General features: G+C 50.8%; 1 protein-coding gene across 1 annotated transcript in view; it reads left to right on the top strand.

Annotated features, from left to right (window-relative positions):
* The first annotated feature begins 1242 nt into the window (after nt 1-1242).
* The window catches only part of KIZ (kizuna centrosomal protein), a 29024-nt gene continuing 10782 nt past the window's right edge, over nt 1243-19484 (top strand). Inside the window, exons 1-10 of the mRNA XM_030945193.1 lie at nt 1243-1430; nt 3202-3264; nt 4563-4710; nt 6639-6728; nt 10075-10390; nt 11203-11419; nt 14772-14906; nt 15400-15564; nt 16717-16852; nt 17567-17705. Of these exons, the coding sequence (XP_030801053.1) occupies nt 3236-3264; nt 4563-4710; nt 6639-6728; nt 10075-10390; nt 11203-11419; nt 14772-14906; nt 15400-15564; nt 16717-16852; nt 17567-17705 (1375 nt within the window). The 5' untranslated portion in view covers nt 1243-1430; nt 3202-3235. The remainder of the gene's footprint in view (nt 1431-3201; nt 3265-4562; nt 4711-6638; nt 6729-10074; nt 10391-11202; nt 11420-14771; nt 14907-15399; nt 15565-16716; nt 16853-17566; nt 17706-19484) is intronic.

The raw sequence follows: 19484 nt of genomic DNA, 5'->3' as shown, positions 1-19484 counted from the left end.
TGTTTTAGGTGTTCTTTTAGTGAGCACAAATATTTTCAAAAGCAGGGCCAGATTTCACCTGTGGGCTCCTGTGAAGGTGTGAGGGACACCCCCAAAACACATCTTTGCTCTCAGTAAACAGAAGAAGGGGGAGAACAGTCTTCATAACAAGCACTTTATATGGGAATGCAATGCTAAAAGGCTCCCAAATTCTTTGCTGGGCATTCCTGGAGTGGGAAAGCTCTGACTCAAGCCAGTGTTCTCCATACTTTGTTGAGCTGGGTATTTAGACGGACACGCAGGGTCTGAGCCAGGCTAATTTGGGGGCAGCTGGGTGCCCTACATCCATTGCACAGAGATTTTCACTCTGTGTTTAAATCCATGAGGCTGAGCTGGAGGCTGCAGGTGTTGGAAACATCAGGAATGCTGCTGGATCACCAAACCCAGTCTAGGAACCCCAAAAGCTCCCGGTCCCCCCAAGGCCAAGGCATCTCCCCAGCCAGAGCCTCCAGCTCCAGCTGAGCTTTCATGTGTCTGTTCTTGGCCAGAAGTTCTAATGAAGCGTAATTACTGTGATGATCTCGCACTAATTGTACTCTGATTGCCATCCTAATTATGCTTAAGCATTTCACTGCTCTCCGCAATTTTGTCTATTGATGTATCGCTTCTCCTTCATTTCAATTATTCCCGCGGTATTCAGATTTTATTGGGGCCCTGGAATTTAAGCGCTCATTTGGCAACTTCCTTTCAAAGGGATTGAAGTTTTTATCTGGAAATGAAAGGCGGGCGTTCTGTTTTCATTCTCCAGCTGGAGATGTGAATGCAGGCCTGGAGCTGGCTGTGCCTGACTGCGGCTTCTCCAATATGAATTTTGGAGAGGTGACAGTGTCAGAGGGACACAGTGGCACTCCAGAGGACAGGGAAATCAGTGTTTTTTATTGAAAACCATGGTGTACAATAAACTCGGCAAAGCCAACTGTAACTGTTCAGCAGTTCCCAGTTACTTTTTGGATTGGCGCTTTGCAAATTTTTCCTGTGACATGGATAGGTGCCCTCCAGCACCAAGCCGGAGGCTCAACACCTGCGGTATTGATGTGATGGTGAGAGATGGGCTGACGATAAATAATTATTAAAATTTAAAAAAAAAAGGAAAAAAAAGTCTTCAAGGCTTCCAAAGCGCCTCTGGGCGGCGCAGGCCGAGCCCGCCCGTCCCCATGGCAACGCGGGGCGGCACTTCCGGGGTCCCGCGCGGGGCACGGCGGGAGCCGCACGTGGGCCCCGGCGGAAACCGGGATCGGGACCACCGGGATCGGGAACAGCACCGGGATCCAGAACGGCACCGGGATCGGGAACGGCGCCGGGATCAGCACCGGGATCGGGGCCACTGGGACCGCCCCCGGGCACCGGCGCCTCCGGGATGGGCACTCCCGCGACCGCCAGCCCCGCGCCAGGTGAGCCGGGTCCCCCCGGGGTGATTGGGGTTCGCTTCCCGCCCCGGGCGGGTGGATGCTTTTTTTCTCCCCTTGTTCTCATCCATCTCCTTTTTATTTTCCTCTTCGATATCTAAGTTCTGGAGGGGCTGGGAAGTCAGTCACCAAAGATTCGGCTCCTGACCGATGGAGCGCGCCGGGACGTGTAACTGGACTTTAAATCCTCTCTCGGGCTCTGCTGACCGCGGTTTATTCCTTGTCCAGCCCGGGGGTTTGTTTGCCTTGCCTGCCCCAGGAGACCTTCCCTGGGTATCCCTGCCTGCCTGAGTGGCTGCTGCGGGCAGAAAAAGCTGAAAAACCCTCTCTGGTGGGGAGGGAATGGGTTTTGGGGAGCTGAGGAACGCAGTGTGCTCCCTGCGGGATGGGGGAGTGGGAAATGGGACCAGAGCCGCGCATCAGATCACAACCATCGGCTTCTTCATCCCTTAGGATATCGGTGTTCTCCACGGAGGCAGGAAAATTACTTGGAGAAGTGTGCAGGAAAATTACTTGCAGAAGTGTAAAAACAAGATCTTGAAATCTGCGTGTGCTTGGCTGTCCGTGGCGTAAGAGGAAATGGAAGGGATGAGATCCCAGATGGAGCGTGGCTGTTAAATTGTGCACATGACACGCAGCCCTAATCCTGCTCCAGGCGCTGCCAGGATCACATGGCTAAAAGGGACGCCTTGATCTCCCAGGCAGAGCGGCAGGAAGGGTTTTTCCTCTCTCCCTTCTCTGCAGGGAAACTGTGAAGGGGTGTCTGTGTGTGTAAGGAGAGCCCAAATCCATGGAAAAGTGTGCCAAGATGTGTTGGGATGTGTGATGTCCCCTTTGCTGCCTAATGACAACCTGATGCTGTTCCTGAAGAGGCACTTGGCTTTGCTTGTGGCAGGATTTGCAGTGAGAATCTGCTGGAATCCTCTCTTGGTTATTTTCAGTTTTTCCCTCAGGGCACGGTTGTTCATCCTCAGGTGTAGTTTGGAGCTATTCAATAATGGCAGCTTTACTCTGTTCCCAAAACCACCTTCCCTATGGGATGGCTTTGGGAGAGGTGTGAGTGACTTTGTGGTTTGCCATGTGTTTGGCAGTGCCATGGTGGCCTGGCACTGCTCTGGGCAGTTCCAACGGCTCCAGAGGCTCTCAGCACCACCAGGATTCCTGGTGGACACTTGTTCCTGCAGCAGTGCTGCAAGTGGGGCTCAGCTGCCTCTAGATGGACCTGGCTTGGATGCCAGGAGGGAAATATGAGCTTGGTCTCAAGTTGAGTTCCTAGATAAAATACTTGGCTGGCATGTAATACATGGCAGGGATTTTGGAAGTGTGTTCTAATCCATCCCTGTGGCAGGTTCAGGGCAGCTGTCCTGGGAACAGCTCCAGCCAAGTGTTTCTTGCATGGAAGGGGGTCTGCTGTGGGATTGTGGGGCAAGAAGGGGAGGGCTGGGCTTGGGAACTGCCCATTGTGGGGTTCAGAGCCCTTCCTGGGCCGTCTGAGGTCTCTGGCTGATTTGGTGGGTCCCATGTGGATGTTCAGGCATCTCTTCCCTTGCCAGCAACCCTGTTCCAGTGAGGAACAGAGAGAGGCGTGGAAGTTTGGAGTTGTTCAGAGCTGGGCTGGCAGATGAGTCTGTAACTCCCAGCAAATCTGACCTCTCTGCTAGGCAAGGGCTGTGCTCTGCAGAACCCTTTAGTTGTGATGTTTGGAGATCTCAAATGATGAAATACTTTTATCTCACTGTGTGTTGTTTTCTTCCAGTGAAACCAGAAGGCTGGAATTAGGAAGGCAGAGAATGGAATACACAATGGCTGATCCACACCTGTAAGCCTGTTTAAAAGCTTCTTAGGGGTTATTTTATTTTAGTTACAAAGGTTCAGTTATCTTGGAATGCCTTTAGAATGTTGTCTTGAAGGTTTTTCAGTAATAATACATTTATATTCATGTTAAGTGTAATGCAAAATTCATGTCTTCAAGTTATTGATGAAATAGCTGCAGCAGTAACATTAATGCCTCATTCTGTGCATACTAAAATCTTGGGAATAACCAACATGCAGGTTGCCTTTATCCTATTTTTACAAAATCACCACAGCTTAGTCCATGCTGGAGAATCCCAGGGTCTTAGAAAGTTGAAAGCCTTAAGAAGCCCTAGGAGATATTCCAGGTTCTGGTCCTGCTCTTTGGATTTTTTTTCTGCAGGGTCAATTTAATGTAAATTGCATAGACAGTCTGTACAAAAAAAAAAAAAAAAAAAAAACCAACAAACCAAAGCACAAAGAAAAAATAATTTCCAGAAGTCCCAACAACCAGACAGGACTGAGAAGTGTCATCAAATGCTCCATTCCTTTCCTCAAAAGTGTTCTGTAAAGCTCCAGGGACTGAGCGCTGGGTGCTGTGGGACCCTCTCTTTTCTGAAAGAGGCAAAAAATGCAGATACAAATTAAAGCAAAAATGTCTGGACAGGTGGGGCAGCATCACATCTACTTTGTATCCTGGTTTTATTGGATTGGGTTTAATCTAACAGGTTTAGAGCTGCAGTTTCTCTGAACATCTTGGGGGCTTTTGGGTTGCAGTTTCCCTCCTGGCTGAAGTGGAGCTGTGAGCCAGGGGCATCTTTGGGTGCCCATTTCCCTGTGTTGGCATTAATGCCATGTGGCTGCCCTGGAGGCACATCAGGAAAGGGAATCTGGTTTGTAGTGGGAGAGAGCTGGGTCAGATGGATTTCCAGTGCCCCTCTTGGTGGCACCATGGATTTAGGCAGCCGTGAAACCGCAGCTTCGCTGTTCCTGCTTGGGTGACTTCCAGAACACGTTCCTCTGCTAGTTTTCATTTTGATTTAATGGGATAGGAGTGACTAGCACATAATCCATTTAAAACACAGTTACAGGAGATTTTTTTATGTGTTTATTCTTTGGAACACCAAAGCCCCTGTGTACATCTGCAGATAAGTGTCACATATATATTTATATAAACGTAGGTGTGCAGAAGAGCAAGTCCTTCTCCTTTTTGGTGTTTGGGGCAGCTCCCCCTCAGTGTTGGTGTGTGTGTCTGAGGCAGAGTGATTGTGATGGATGCTTTTGGTTTATTTTCACACCTTTAAGTGCCTATTCTTTGCCCTGCAGAGTGAGGCAGAAGCTGCAGAGGCACCTGGAAGCAGTGTCAGCACGGCAGCAGCTGGCCCTGCACCGGAACCAGGCCCTGCGCCGGGAATTCCTGCAGCTGGAGGCTCACATGGAAACCACAGGCTGGGAGAGCATCTGGAAGATGGAAGTATCTTCCTATAGGACTTGGTCATGGGTGTTTGCTGTTGTTATGCAGGAATCTCCTGGTATGTCCTAGAGCTGGAAGCAAACTCCATCAGGGTCTGTATTTCAGTTTGTAGGATAGACAGGTCTGAAGTACCCCAGATTCAACAGATGCTGAAAGAATAAGCCAAGCCCTGAGGTTTCTTGAATCACATTATTATTATTATGTTGCTGTTGTTGTTGTTGTTGTTGTTGTTTTTCCTAAAGTACAGTTTGGGATGTTATAAAGTAATGATTCCAGATTTTTAAAAATGAAACTGGAACGTCTGCTTATACCACTGATGCGTGGAGCCCCGTTTTTGAGGGAGCACAGTCCGGGAGGGAAATCAGTTCATTCCTGCTTTCTAAGAGCAGTGACACTCCTCAGAAACATTTGGCTGTGTTTATTCCTCACACAGCATTAGCCTGTTGGATCTGACATTCCCAGAACATCTTTCCCTGGCTGCAGTGCACTAGCCCAGAATTCAGAGCCTGTCCCTGGGCTGTGCCATTCCCTGCCTCTGATTTTTACTTGTTACTTGAGGCAGAGCAGGAGGGGAGCTGTGCTGCAGTGCCAGCTTTCCCCTGCTGTTTTGAAGGGGATTTTCCTCCTCAGCAGCCCTGGTGCACACCAGTCTGCCCAGTGTCAGGGCTGGTGGCTCTGACACCTGCTGTGAGTCCCAGTCCCAGTGCCACAGGTCGAGCTGCTCGTGGGGTTTTTGTTCAGTCCTTCCATTTCGGTGTTCCTGTGCCATCCATTTTATCTTTGCCAAGTTACAGTTACTTTTCAGAGCTGCTGAACAAATGACATCTCCTCCGTGTTAGTTATGGAAAGCAGGAGAGTTATGGAGCATGCAATCATTTAATCTATCATGGGAGTACACAGAAAGAAATTATTGCTGTTTTCTCTCCTTTTTTTCCATAGAGAATGCCCTTTAGGAGTGCTTTATCACAACTCTGTGCACATTTATTACGTGGCTGTAGCTCACAAAACTCCTTTTGTTTCTGAAAGATGCACTTTTGCTCCCTGTGTTTGATCAGTAATTTTTAGGAGTATATATAAATTCACTTCAGCTTTCAGCAAAATCCAGGAGTCACATCTGAGTTTCTTCTGAGCATCTCAGCTCCTCACGTGGTGAGGTTTTGTTCCCTAAAATTCCATGTTCAAGTTTCCTGAGCGGCTCCTACCTGAGAGCAGAGCGAAGGGCAGAGGCGGGCGAGTTCATTGTGTGAAGGATTGATTCCCATGCCTGTCCCCTGATGCAGCACGGGTCCTGCAGCTCTTTCAGCCCCGTTGTGCTGCTGCTGCTGGGGGCTGCAGTTAGCAGCATGCAGGATTAATTGCAGGTGCTGCCCAGCTCTGCTCCCAGCGCTGCTCCAATAAACCCGAGTGCGACAAGCCACATTTGGAGCAGCCGGCACGGAGCCCTTCCTGCAGGGCTGCTCTCTGGAAATTCTGCCAGGGATGGCTCCTCACAACAGCCCAGCCAGTTGTAAGATGGGCTGTGAAAAACACATCGTGGAGCTCAATGTGTTTCATCCCAAAGCGAGTCATTGTCTGGGGGCAGCAGCAATATTTCGGTGCTACAGGTGCTGGGTTGGGATGCAAAAATACAATAAATAAATACAATAATATGAGCCAACAGGTTATTGCTGTTCTGTGGGATTCTAAATGATGGGGATGAATAAATGTGTATGAAAGCCCTGCAGCAGATTGCGTACAGGCCACGCTGCCTGGGCAGGGGAGGAAAAATGAGGAGCAAATGAGATCCCTGCTTTTAAATATGGTCTGAGTTAAAAAGGCTGTGGGGGCTTTGCATTTAAAGGTGCACGTTTTGCAAAGTGGAGTCTCTTGGGCTGGGGGGGGTTGTTCGGCCTCCAGTTTTGTGTGACGGATTTGTTCCCTTTTAGGAGCGGTACGGAAGGGAAATTAAAAACCTGTTATCCCTTCGAGAGGGCAGCTTGTCAGCAGGAGGTGACAAGGAGGAAGGACCCAGCGAGCAGGTAATGGGGGGGAAATGGGCTTTATTCCAACACCGTGCTCTCCTCAGAGCTGCACAGCCTTTCCGTGGGGATTGCGGTGCTGGCACGTGCAGTGTGAAATTGTGTGTAGCACCCGAGAGAAGGAGAACCACCAGGAAAAAGTGCAATAGTTTCATCCAGAGAGCCAGAATTAAAAAAACCGCTGACTGTTTGCACACGTTGTCTTGTTGGCTTTTATAATTCCTGTGCTGGATGGTGTGGAGATGGTCGTGACCGAGGAGGAAATGTTCCTAATGAGGGATATTTGCAGAGCTGCAGCCGAGGAGCCGTGTGCTGTGTTTATAATTTTGTGCGTTTTGACCTTTCCTCAGAAGGAGCAGAAGGAGATTGCATATCTAAGGAACAGACAAAAAGACTGACAAGGAATACTTAAATATCTGCTGCCATATATCTGCAGTAATGCAGGCTCCTAATCCCTCCTCCTATCTCCATATAAATGATACAGTTCAAGACCAGAGCTGTTTCCTCCACTAAAAGCAGCAAAGCTCTTTTAGATGAAATGTCTAAAAACATCTTGTAATAACTTGGAGCATGCTGGCAAGAGTAGTCACTTGTGACTGTGTGTGGAAGCCCCTCAGCCAGGCGGCGCCGGAATAGGCAGGACGGGAGCATCACTCCATTATTCCGAGGAGCCGGCAGCACGCGCGTCCCTTAGGCTACAGCATTCATTAAGGAAAGCTTACTGGGCTGAAAGCTGGGAACAGATGATAACGGGATATGATTTTCATATTTAATGCATTCCTTGGAAGAGTGTGTGTGCTGCAGATTGATAGAAGAATCAACTGCTACTTTACTAAAAGACTTTCTAGTTTGCCCTATAGCTACCGATGGAATCATTCAGCCAAGAAATTAACTTTTTCCCCTTTTACCTGCTTTATGTATCTGCTAAGCAGGCTGCTGGCTGCCAGGGAATGTTATTATGCAGTTAAATGTTTGGTATTTAAGACTCTTATCAGAAAAGAAACAGAGGCCACACTATTTTGTTTTTATAGTAGGAGGAAGGTTTTTGGTTTCCTTTCTTCAGTGCATTAATCTGAGTTTATAGGAAGTTTTCCCCATAGATTAAAAAGTTAAAAACCTTGAATTTAGAGCGTTCTTTAAACTGTAATACACAAAGCAGTGAAGCCTAGCAGCCTTGACCTATATAGGCAGGCCTGTGGCAGGGTGCAAATTGTGGTTTGAACTGGGAGGTGTTGTGGGGAAAGGTGAGTTTATTTTGCAATGTGAGCTGTCCAATTAGGGCAGGCAGTGTGGGAGATGGGATTTCCAGCTGATGGAAAAGTTGTCATCAGTACTAGAGCATCAAAGGCTTGTGCTGTGACTTGAGGGTTGAAAAACTGTGGGCAGATTTTTGGCACTATGACAGTGTGGTGTGCACCCAAAAATGTCAATTTGTGTATGATAATGGAGTGGATTGTGGATTCCTTTATCCCCTGTCCTCTTCCTCCTCCCTAAAAAACAGAGGTAACTTCAGCTACATTGTGCATTTTTGCCATGTCCCTGGGGTGTCTTTCAGCATGTAATTCTGTTTTTTTCACTTCAAGTGTGCTGGCTCTTCTGTCCAAAGCACGGGAATTTGTTCTCAGTGATGTGGCACTGAGTCAGTCACAGAGAGAGTGTGCAGTCAGCACATGGGATGTCCAGGGTACAGCTTGTGGAACTGGTTTTATTTCCCAGCCCTGGGATTGGGATGGCTTCCTTCAGGCTGGTTGGGAGGCAGTGACTGTGTGATGCCTCCCTCAGTGACATCTTGGGGCGTCATCTCTGGGCCTTGGGGACCCAGGAGGACAATCCCAGAACCAGCAGTATCCCAGTGCTGAAACACCTCCAGGAATGTCTGGCACGTTCCTGAGCCATGGGAAATGTGCCCCTTTGGGCTCCCAGTGTCAAGGGGAGTCCTTAAGTTTGGAAGTCCCACCCTGAAGAGCTCCTTCCCAGCTGGCAGAGCTGTGCAGCCCAGGCTCCTGAATCCCCTGTGCTGGGAAGTCAGCTTGGAACCTCTTCCCTGGAGCCTTCAGAAGATTCTGGACTTGGGCATGCTGGAACCTCCCAGGAACACCTGTGGGTGGCAGAGTCCCTTCCCAGGGAAAGGGATTGATAGGAATGTGCTGTGCCTGTGCCTGTTTGAAATCCATTTGTTTTGGAACACTGCATCCAGGAGCTGCCAGAGCCGTGCAGGACTGGCAGGAGGCGTTTGAAAGCACCAAATCCCACGCCTGAGAAGTAATTAGGAGGAACCTGAGAGCAGTGGTGATAGAATAAGCTGTGAACTTAATCTAAGTGGCAAACCTTTACTACTGCTTAAAATGACTTCATGGCTTTTTGTTCTGCTCCTTGTTACGTGGAATTTGAGCTTTTTTAAGGAACCTTAGTCACAGAGCAGACAAGATGCCTTTGTTTCCTTTCAGCTGGGCTTGGCAGCTGACTTGGTGTGGGAGGAAGAGGTCAGGCAGTGAAAGAGATGGGAGAGGTGTGGAGGTGGCTGCAAATTGTGCTGCTGGAATTTGGGGCTGGAGAGGAAGCCCTGCTCAGTGTGAACAGTGGCATTACGATGGCTAATTTTGGCTTTGCATAAACCGGCCATGACCCTACAGCAGTCGTGGTGACAGCAGCCACTCCTCCTAGATTGTCCTGATTGAGTAGGTTTGCAAAGGAGAAGAGGCAAGTGTTAAAACAAAGGGATTTGGCAGCAGAGTGGTTGTATCCTGGAGCTGGTTTTGTGCAAGTTCAACAGTCCTTGGAGGAAAGTGCCATTCAAAATGTGTCTGCTCCATGTCCTGTGTCACCTGGTGGGAAAGGCCATGTCACTGCCATGGGAAGAGCAGGAGGGAGACAGTGAAACTGAGTTTTGCCTTGTTCTGTGGTGTGAGAGAAGCTGGATCTGCTGAGTGATTCACACATAGCACACGATGGTCCCTCTGGGCCTTGTGGGCAACTCTAAATGTGGGTCCAGGGTCTCCAAACATGTGTAGGATCCTAATCCCAAAGATTTGACTCTTTGTAAAATCCAGTCACCATTTAGATGGGTTTGAGTCCTTGGTGTGTGTATGTGGGTCCCTTTTGGCTGGGCTGGGGGTGCAGGCAGCTTCTGCCACTGGATGTTTTGGCTCATGGAGCTTTGATGCAGGCCTGGGCCCTCATTTCACACAGGCTGTGTGCCAGGGGTTGTGTAATATTAATGCCACAGCAAAGTTTTGAATTCTGTGACACTTTTCTCTTCAAAGACCAGCATGTCACCCTTAAGAAGCTGCCACACACAGTTTGTGTCCTGTTTGTCTCCTCAGCCATGTCCCACTGTGTGTTTCAGGTGCTGCAGGCCGGAGGACAGGTGGGAATTGGCACCAATGCAGCCGTGCCAGGAGAACTGGGCTATCCAGCAGCAGCCTTGCTGGGCTGCCCCACACCAGCTGCCTCGGCCACAGGAGGTTTGGGCTCTCAGCAGGAGCCCCCTCTCCCTTCCCCATCCCCTGATGGGCTCAATCCCGAGAGCGGCAGTGCTGCTGGAGGGAGTGAGGAGGGAGCAGCAGGACACGGGGACCTGGGTGCCAGTGAGGAAGGCTCTGAGCAGCTCACCTCAGCCTCTGGTGCCAAAGCAGCCCCCCTGAGGCCAGGAAGTGTTCCAGGTATGGCAGTGGTGTGTGTCCCTGTCTGCCTCCACCCCAGCCAGAGCCTGCCCACAGCTGCTGCTCTTCCTGCTCCTCTGGCACTGGGCTTGGAGCGTGGTGGCTCTTGCTCCTTCTTTCTCTCTTTGTTCCTTTCTTCCTTTTGACTCCATTTCCTCCCAGGCTGCTCAGCGGGACAGGGAAGGATTTGCTGGGGGCTGATCCTGGTCAGGGGCATGTGAGGAAAGATTTCCTCACTGCTGTGCCCACAGAGGCCCTGGCATAATCTAGCCTCATGTGAAGAGGACCAGAGGAGTCACTTCTGGGTCAGGCTGATTGTGTTCTCCCTCAGAGCTGGTGCATGATGGCTGATAGATTCCCCCAGAGCTGATTTGGTCACCTAGCTGGTCTCTGTGCCGAGGGGGTTTCTGAGAAGTGCCAGGTTTGCTCCCAAACCCCAAAGGCTGCAGCCTCTCTGGACTCCCCCTTGTGAGAGGAGCGTGGAAGGACAGGGGCTGAGGGCAGTGAAGCCCACAGACAGGAGGAGCAGAGGGATGGATGGATGGATGGATGGATGGATGGATGGATGGATGGATGGATGGATGGATGGATGGATGGATGGATGGATGGATGGATGGATGGATGGATGGATGGATGGATGGATGGATGGATGGATGGATGGATGGATGGATACTCTCACACATGGTGAACAATGTGGGTAAGCTTAGTTTCAGTCCCTACACTGTGAGCTATTCAGTGGTCCTGCTGATGTTTTGAGAAGAATAATTACAGTCTTTATATCTTTGATTTATTATTTTTTATTGTTTTTACAGGGGCAAAGCCTAGCCTGAGTAGCTGGTGGGCTCCCAGGGAGGGGAGCAGTGCCAAGCTCCCAGTCCCTGCCGATGCTGAGGAGGAGGCGAGGCCAAGCATTCCCAGCCTGCAGCAGGAGCAGAGCAGGGATACCCACGCTCCAGAGTGCTCCCTGCTGCCCCCACTGAACCCTCCTGTGGCCCAGGAGGAGCCCTTGGACAGCTCAGCGCCACACAGGTACCACCTCCCTGTTTCCTGGATCAGCTGGGCTGGTCAGGGCACCAAAGCTCACACCACATTCTCCCCTGTCCTGTAGTACCTTGTACCTGTGCTGGGCATTCAGGGGCTTCGGGCACCTCGCTGGGGTCAGAGGTGGCAGGTGGATTTGCTACTGCAAGGATTTGTTACTAAAATGCAGATGATGTTCTTTAAATGTTCAGAAGTCTTATTCCAGTCACTCTGCTTGGTAAAACTTCCACTGGTTGAACATTTTGTTTGGAAATAGAGAAAGAGAGGACGAGGACACTGCGCTGCAGACACACGGCCTGTCCTCTGCTGCAGGATTTTGTGGCCAACAAATGCAGCGCCAGAGCATCGAGCTAAATCCATCCTGGTAGGATTTTCAGCCCCGCAACGCCCTCATGAGACAGGGAAGTGCATCCCTGTCCTGGTGGGGCAGTGCCCACAGTGAGGTGGTCCCCAGAGCTGGCCCGGGTCACCCGGGAGGGCTGGCCCGGGTCACCCAGGAGGGCTGGCAGGTCCGTAGTGGGACGTCGTGCAAAGGAAACAGCGCTTTACCCCTGGAGAACAGGTGCTCCTGCAGAAGGAGTTCTCTTCTGCCAGTTGGTTGGGGTTTCCCATCTTGGTTATTAAATCTGTTAATTCTGTTCCTGGGTATGTTGTGGTGGTGCTGACGTCAGTGCTGGTTTTGGTGTTGACACCTGAGCAGAAACTGGGGGCCATGGCAGAAACTTCAGTAACTTTATCCTTTCCTATTTGCATCAGGCTGTTGCTCACTATGGAAACATCATCTGATTTACATGTAAAAAGCTTTCCCCCAGTCGTCTCTTTGTATCCCACCTGTTAATCACAGCAGAGCAGGCGAGAGCACCGGGTGCCTGTGTCTGTGAGAGGAGTCAGAGCCGACCCCAGCACCAGCAGTTTAACCTTGTGTTCCCTCCCCTGCAAGGCCTTGCTGTGCAGTGCCTGATGAGACACAGAGCAGCTCTTGAGGCCCGGGGAAATTATACACAACGTTTGAGCGCCTGCATTGTCCCCAGCACACGGCTGGAACCGCAGCACAGAGCTCTCCTCCCGTTGTGCCAAGCTGAATGCCTCTGCTTCTCAAGGCCATGGAAGTGGGATCACCACTGCTGGTGCTGCAGAAAAGATGCAGGTTTTAATTTGCTTCACCTGAAAATGAAAAGGCAGATCCACCAGCAGGAGCCGTTCCCTTGTTGTTCTCACAGCAAGGTGGGCTTTCCAAGGCACCTGGAATGCAGTGTGCACACTTGAGCCTTGCAAAATTAATTGGCCAAAAATCTTGTGGAAAAGCTTGCAAGTGATTAGTGCATAAATTTCAATTATACACGTTACAGAAAGTATGGGAATGCAGCTTCCTCTGCTCTGTCACACCAGGGATTCACAACATGTGATGTTCTTCCAGTCCTCATGGTTTTCTCTTGCGAAATTCCTGTGCTGGCTGAAGAAACGTGCCGAAATTCGCCAAATTATGCGTATTTGTTACCTTAAGTTGAAATACCTGTAACTTGGACTCTCCCACTGCAGCAGTGTCACTGTGGCATCAGAAGGAAGGAATTGTTCATGCACTTCTGGTGAATTATCTGAAATGAGTACAAGGGATGGCGTTGAAAGGTGCAGAGACCATGGCTGACTCCAGAGGCAAAACCAGTCCTTGTTGTGTGCCAGGAAGCCACACATTTTTATCTTGAGAGCAAATGCCTCTCCTGTCTTACTGCAGAGATGCCAGCCTCTGTTTTTTAATGAGTTTTTGGTTTTTTCCCTGCAGTAAAGTGTTTGCAGCCAAGGAAGGGAGATGTTGTTGGGAAAGGTGATTGAGCAGGTTTCCATCTCGTTGCAGGTCACAGTAGGGTGCTGCAGCTTTGTTGCCTCAGTTATCAGATCTGGTGATTGTTGGACAGTGTTCCAAAGGATCAGAGGCTGCTTTCCTGCCTTCTCACACCCAGCTCCACGGGAAGAGCCTGGGATGGGTTTCCTATCAGCAGCCCCCTGGCACCACGGGGGCTCATGAAGGCTCTTGATGTCCCCTCCCATGGAGCTGCTGATCCAAGGGGAAAGGCTCCCTGTCCTCTTACCATTCCCTGCAGCACCCAGCCCTTTCTTTGAGGGCTTAAACCCGGGGGGTGGGAGGCGGGGGGAGAGGGTCTCTGAGAATTAGTGTGGAGAAAGATGATGACTATTTTAAGGCCTGAGCTGAGGGGGTGGAAAAAGGCAGAGCTAATGCCTGTGCTGCTTCAGCTGCATTGAGGAGGACTTAGCACAGATGGATTGTGCATTACAAAATGTAACACATAATTCAAGCTGTCAGCTTAATCAGACTGTTTCCAGGAAGCAACCTGTAAAAGAGAAGGACCTCTTGTTTGCTGACCTCTGATCCGTAGCCTGCTGCAGATTGTCATACATTTTGTTTTTCTTTATGTTGGTGTCCCTTCCTTCCCCTTCCCTTTTTATTATTGTATCCCTCTCGAGTGGCACCCTGGAAGGACCACCCAGCGGGAGGAAAACAATGGGAAACGAGCCGGCCGCTGGAATACAGGGTTTGTAAGGCTGGGGGAAAAGAGAAAGCACTGTTTAACTGCCTATGTGATCTCCCGGGCATTGTTTTGCTTATTAAATGTCTAGGAAACTCGACTAAAGACACAGCAGCCCCCACTTAATTGTTCACTGTTGCCCAACACTCGGAGGGAAAACACAGCTTTGGGCACAGCTCAGCACGAGTGTGCAAATGCCGCAAGTTTTTGTGCACAGAGCTTCTCCCTGGAGGCAGAGTAAGCCAGGGTTAACCGTGGAAACATGTCAGCTCCTGCATGTGGGGGAAAGAAAGAAAGAAAACTCTCTTTTGCCCCAGCTGCGGTGTTCATTGCTGGCGAGACCTGGGCTGGGAGCCCCACAAAGAGGCAGCCGGGGACCTGAATAGCCATTTACACCTCTGTCCCGGGATTAGCCCGCGGCATTGTTTCAGTGGTTAAGTCCTCATTTGCATCATTATAGAGGTGCAGCTTCATCAAAACCCCTCTGAGGTTCCAGGGCTGTCCCCATACCTGTAGGTGGTCACCAGATTTGTTTCGCTTGTGGAGGTGAAGGAATTAAAGTGCTCGGCACGGGGGTAATTTCCGTGCAGCGGCTCAGCCCGGGCTGATTTTTGGATGGTTTGTTTGCTCATGTGCTTCTCCCACCCCTACCCCTTCCTGCAGAGCTCGGGAACGTGGTTCTTGCTGTTGGAAAGCTCAAACGAAGCTGTTTATTTTCCCAAGGGATGCAATGGGAATGCACTGACGAGTGCTGTCACACGTCGTCGGTCACTCCCACCCTGTCTGTCCATCCGCAGGTCCGGTGGGATGCAGGCTGAGCTCCAGGAGCTCTGCCAGGCGCTGCAGCTCCTGAAGGGGCTGGTGGAGAGGACGAGCCCCCGGCACCGGGCGCTGTACCAGGGCCAGCCCTCAGGGACAGCAGAGCTGCCCAGGTGAGTGAGTGCAGCCCGGGTTACAAACGGCCCGTGCCAGAAAAACACAGCAAATGCAGCAAGAGAGCAAAGGGAATCTCCGGAACTGAGTGTTGCCAAAACCAATGGCAGAGAGCCCTTGCTGTCCCTCCTCAGTCTCTGGGCCCCCAAGTGCAGAAGTGGGAATTGTTGGTGACTTTATTGACAACGATGCACAGCCTCCACAGACTGAGACTCTTGTAGGCAGCTGATGATTGGAGGATTCCTCGGGAATTAGGGAAGAGGAGCCCCAAACAGGCCTGCCCCCAGCTTGCCACTGGAGGGGATGTGCTCAGCTTCCCTCTCCCTGGGTGGCTGCACCTGGTACATTCCAAGTGCTGAGTGTGACCTCCCTGTCCTGTCCCACGTGTGTCACAGAGCACCACGGATGTTTGTTTGTCCCTCTCGGTGTCCCCTGGCTGTCCTGTTTCCAGGCTGTGCTCACGGGGCTCGTCCCCCCTGCTTTGTGTTGCAGTGCTTGTGCCGGGGCCAGGGGGCTGGCTCAGGGTGACCTCAAGGCGATGGAAGCCGTGGTGCTACGGCAGCTCCAGGCTGTGTCCCGGAGCGCACGGAGCAGGAACCTCCCGCTGGAGAACACCGATGAGGCCATGGGCAGAGCAGGGCATGAGGAGCACGCCAGGTATGGGGGACACAGAACCCACCAGGGGTGAGGAACGTCTTTGTCCCTGCCCTGGATCCGTGCTGCCCCTCTGACACCGAGGCAGCCAGGCCAGCACTGGCAAACAGAGCTGTTGGGGCACGGAGCCTTGTGGAGCCCGCAATGGGAGCATTCAGGAGTTCATTTATTTCCCTCCCATTCCCCAGTGGTGGCTCCTGCTCCACAGGGCAGCCTCAAGGTCCCCCCAGCTCATCCAGTCCACAGTGTCTCCCACTCTCTGGCAAGCAGGGAGTTGCAGGAACTCCAGACACCTCTCAGCCAGCCATTCCCAGGATCTGAAAGTAAGGCTGACAAATGTAATTCTGAGAAGGAAATTATTCTGTTTGAGACAGAAGATGCACATGGCCTTTGAGAACAACAAAGTGCAGTTATTCAAAATGGGGTTTTTTTTCCTGTGCATATGCCACAAGGACAAGTGAGAATTACTTTTTTTTTTTTTTCAGGTCTCTTTAACCCAGGAATGAAAACAATTTCCATTCTATCTTGGTTAGCTTCTGTCTAGACCTCCCTCCCTGTCGCAGGCTCCGCAGTGCTCAAGTGCTGGCAGGATCGGGGCACTTGTGAGCGCTGCAGAAGGGTCTCTCTGCAGTACCTGCCTCTCTTGCAAGGCTGATACGCCTGCGGGCACCAACAGCTCCTTGTGTCTCCTGAATGGTTTCTTAGGGATAAACACTCCTGGAGTTAATTGGAATTCACTCCTCTGAAACTTCACTGGAGCAGCAAGAAAAAAAAAAACCAGCTTTGGCAAACAAAAGGATTGCAGGATTGAGATTTTCTACATTAAAAGACGCCTTAGTTGCTTTTTTCCTTTTCCTTATTTATTCTTTCTGAGCAAAAGACAAGCATGGAGCAGTGGGTGCCGGCCTGTGCCCCAGGGAGTAAGCAAGGTGCTAAGACCAGGGTTGTGTCTTTGGATCCTGAGCCTCAGGACCGGGCAGGCATGATGATGATGATGGTCACCCCTGCCTATCTTGCAGAACTCGCAAGCGGCTTCCTACATTTTCCACTTTGAACATTTTAAAAAGAAAAATGGGAATTAAGGACCAGATGGGTGGTGGCTTTTCCCAGCACATGTAGGTGAGGTCTCACTGAGGGTGCCGGTTTGTTCCTCAGGGACGCGGATGCGCTGAGGACTCTCCTGAGCCGCCATGGCTTGTTCCTGAAGCAGCACCGGGTTCAGCTCCCAGAGCAGGTGGCAGAGATGTTTGAGCAGCTGCTGGCTCCAGGAGAGGAGGAGCAGGAGCACCAGGTGGGCACTGACACCTTGGGTAAATCAGGGGCACTGGAGGCTCTGCACTGCTGTGGCTGTGCCCTGGTGGGGTGTGGTGGTCAGGGCAAGGACGGGCAGGCTGTGGTTAACCAGCCCTGGGGTCTCAGGGAAATATATCCAGTGCTTCATCCCACAGGAAAAGGGACTTTTTAAGGTTCCCACCTTTATGCCAGTCAGGGATTGGAACAAGCTCAACCCTTTGCTCTAGTGCAAACCATCATGAGGCTTCTATCTTCATCTTTCTCTGTGACTTTTTATCATGAATGATGTATTTTGACTTTTTTAAAGCGGAGTGAGGTTTGGTGCTGAACACACATTTTATAAATGGTAGCACACTCGTGGTTTTTCTAAGTTAATGCAAACGTTTATAGCCAATTATTTAAATAAATCTATAGAACTGGTATTCCATAGGCTGTGAGTGCCTCAGCCCCTTACTGTGCTGTTAATCAATTGATTTACTAAACAGTGAAAGAGTTAGGGCAGAACACAGAGTAGATTTTACAGACTCAAGTCCATATTTCTGTCCCAAAACCCGCCCCAGAGGAACACCCTAGATGTCAGGTAGTGGAACATCTAACAGAAACACCCTGAAAGCAGATTACCCCGAGAGTGTAGATTAGCCTGAGTGCGCGTGGGAAAACACTCCAGGGGGAGGATAATGGAGCTGTGGCTGTTTCTGTTTTGAATGCTCAGATTGTGCTGAGAGAGGCCCTTGCAGGAGAGTGTGGGGATGAGCCACCTGTGCAGAGTGATGAATCCTCTCTCGGCCTGCCATCGATCCCGACCAACGGCGGGGAAGGAAAGCAGAGGGAACTGGCACGGCAAGAAGCAGGTAAGGGGTGTTCCAGCTCTGGCTGCCACTCCAGGTTCCTGCTCTGGACATAGGGGAGCTCTGTCCAAACCCCCAGGGGACTGTGACATAGCCACTGGTAGATCAATGTACATTTGTGATGGATTTGGGGGATTTTCCTCAATATCTCGGTATCGTTGTGATTCTGGCTTCCCAAACTAAGTGATGCCTGTGGTGGTGGGTTTTTTTGCAGGAGAGGAAAGGCCAGACCCTGTGGCCAGTGTAAAGTGGGTCAGTGAGTTTTGTGTGCATGTTTACAAAGCATCTCCCATTTAGGAACTGGGGGATGTATTTGCTGCCTCTTGTGACAAAGCCAGACCACAGAAGGAAATGCCAAAATGAAAGGGTTCATGTGGGGCCATTTCCCAGCTCAGGACGTGCTGGTGTCAGGAAGAGCCCCGTTCGTTCCTTCACACAAGGAAGGAATACATTATTCCAGTGACGGCAGCTTGCTTGCTCTGCTCCTGGAGCACCCCTTCCATTGGAGTCTGGCAGCAGCAGGCAATTAGGCCACTGTGCTCTTTGCACAGCAAATGCAAACAGGCTGCTCCAGGCTCCGAAATCCACACCACTCTTATGTGCAGAGGCGACCAGACTTTGATTTAAGCTAATTTCCTGCAGTGGGTCTGGCACACACCACCACCACCAGGCATTGCTGCAGGTTGTTTGTTTCCCAAATCCACGAGGTCTTCAATTCCTCAGGACATTTGGTTGGCTTGTCCTTCTGTGAGGAAGCTACAGAGAGGCAGGGTAGCAAGTTCCTAGTGGGCACTGCTTTTATGAGCAGTAATGGATAGTTTAGATCAATAAACAAGAGATAACAAAAGTGGGAAATTAAAGGGAGTAGGGCTTAAAAGCAAGCAAACGGGTCTGATGGCTGCCGCTTTGAAATGGTTTCATTACGGTGTGTTCACATCCAGAAGTCACAGGCTGGAGTGAAGATGAGAGCAGGCAAGAAAGTGTGGTGGGAAAGATTCCCATTACAGGTGGAAGGGGTGGCTGCATATTAACCTCAGGCCCAGCATTCGACTGGGTTATACAATCACACCCCGGTGGCTCCGTGCCGCGGGCGACTTCACAGGGAGCAAACCCAGCTGCTCGCCCTGAGCGCAGATTAAATGTCACATCGCAGGGCCCACGTTGGCAGAAACAAAGGTGGGGGGCACGGTGCCTCTTTAATTCCTTGTAATCATGTTCCATGTTTCACCGTGTGAATATCCTCTCCGCAAGCCTGTCAGGCCCGCCGTCCGTGTTACAGGGGTCAGTCTCTGTGGTGGAGATCCAGTAATTATATGGCAACTCCAGAGGCTGCTGGTTTGATTCTTTCCGTGAGTAATTGACTGGGGATCATTAGAATAAGCGTGGGGCAGATCCCTGCCAGGCAGGAACCGTGCCTGTGCCAGCCAGGAGCCTCCTCCTCTCTGCCTCCTGTACCAAAGCTGCCTGATAACAGTGGCTCCCTCCAGCCAGTGCCATCACTGAGACTTCCTGGCCTCTCCTGGCTCTCTCACGGAGCAGACATGCAGCTCCTAATGCTTCCTGTGTGCAAAAATGCCAAGAAGCTCCTCAGCCAAACCCAGTAACTCAGTTCCAGTCCATCCCTTGCTAGGGAGCTGTCTCTGCTGTTCCTCTGTCTCCGGGAGTGAGGCTTCTCACACCTCACTTGAAAGCCAAGCTGCTCCTTTCAGACATGATTCATCTTCAGCCCGTGATCTTCTGCGGGCTTCTTATTCCCCTCCCCTCCTCTCCCTGCCAGGCAGC

This window comes from Camarhynchus parvulus, chromosome 3 (assembly GCF_901933205.1).
Source record: "Camarhynchus parvulus chromosome 3, STF_HiC, whole genome shotgun sequence".
NCBI lineage: Eukaryota > Metazoa > Chordata > Aves > Passeriformes > Thraupidae > Camarhynchus > Camarhynchus parvulus.
Note: the sequence above shows the minus strand (reverse complement) of the source record. Positions and strands in the feature narration are given on the sequence as shown.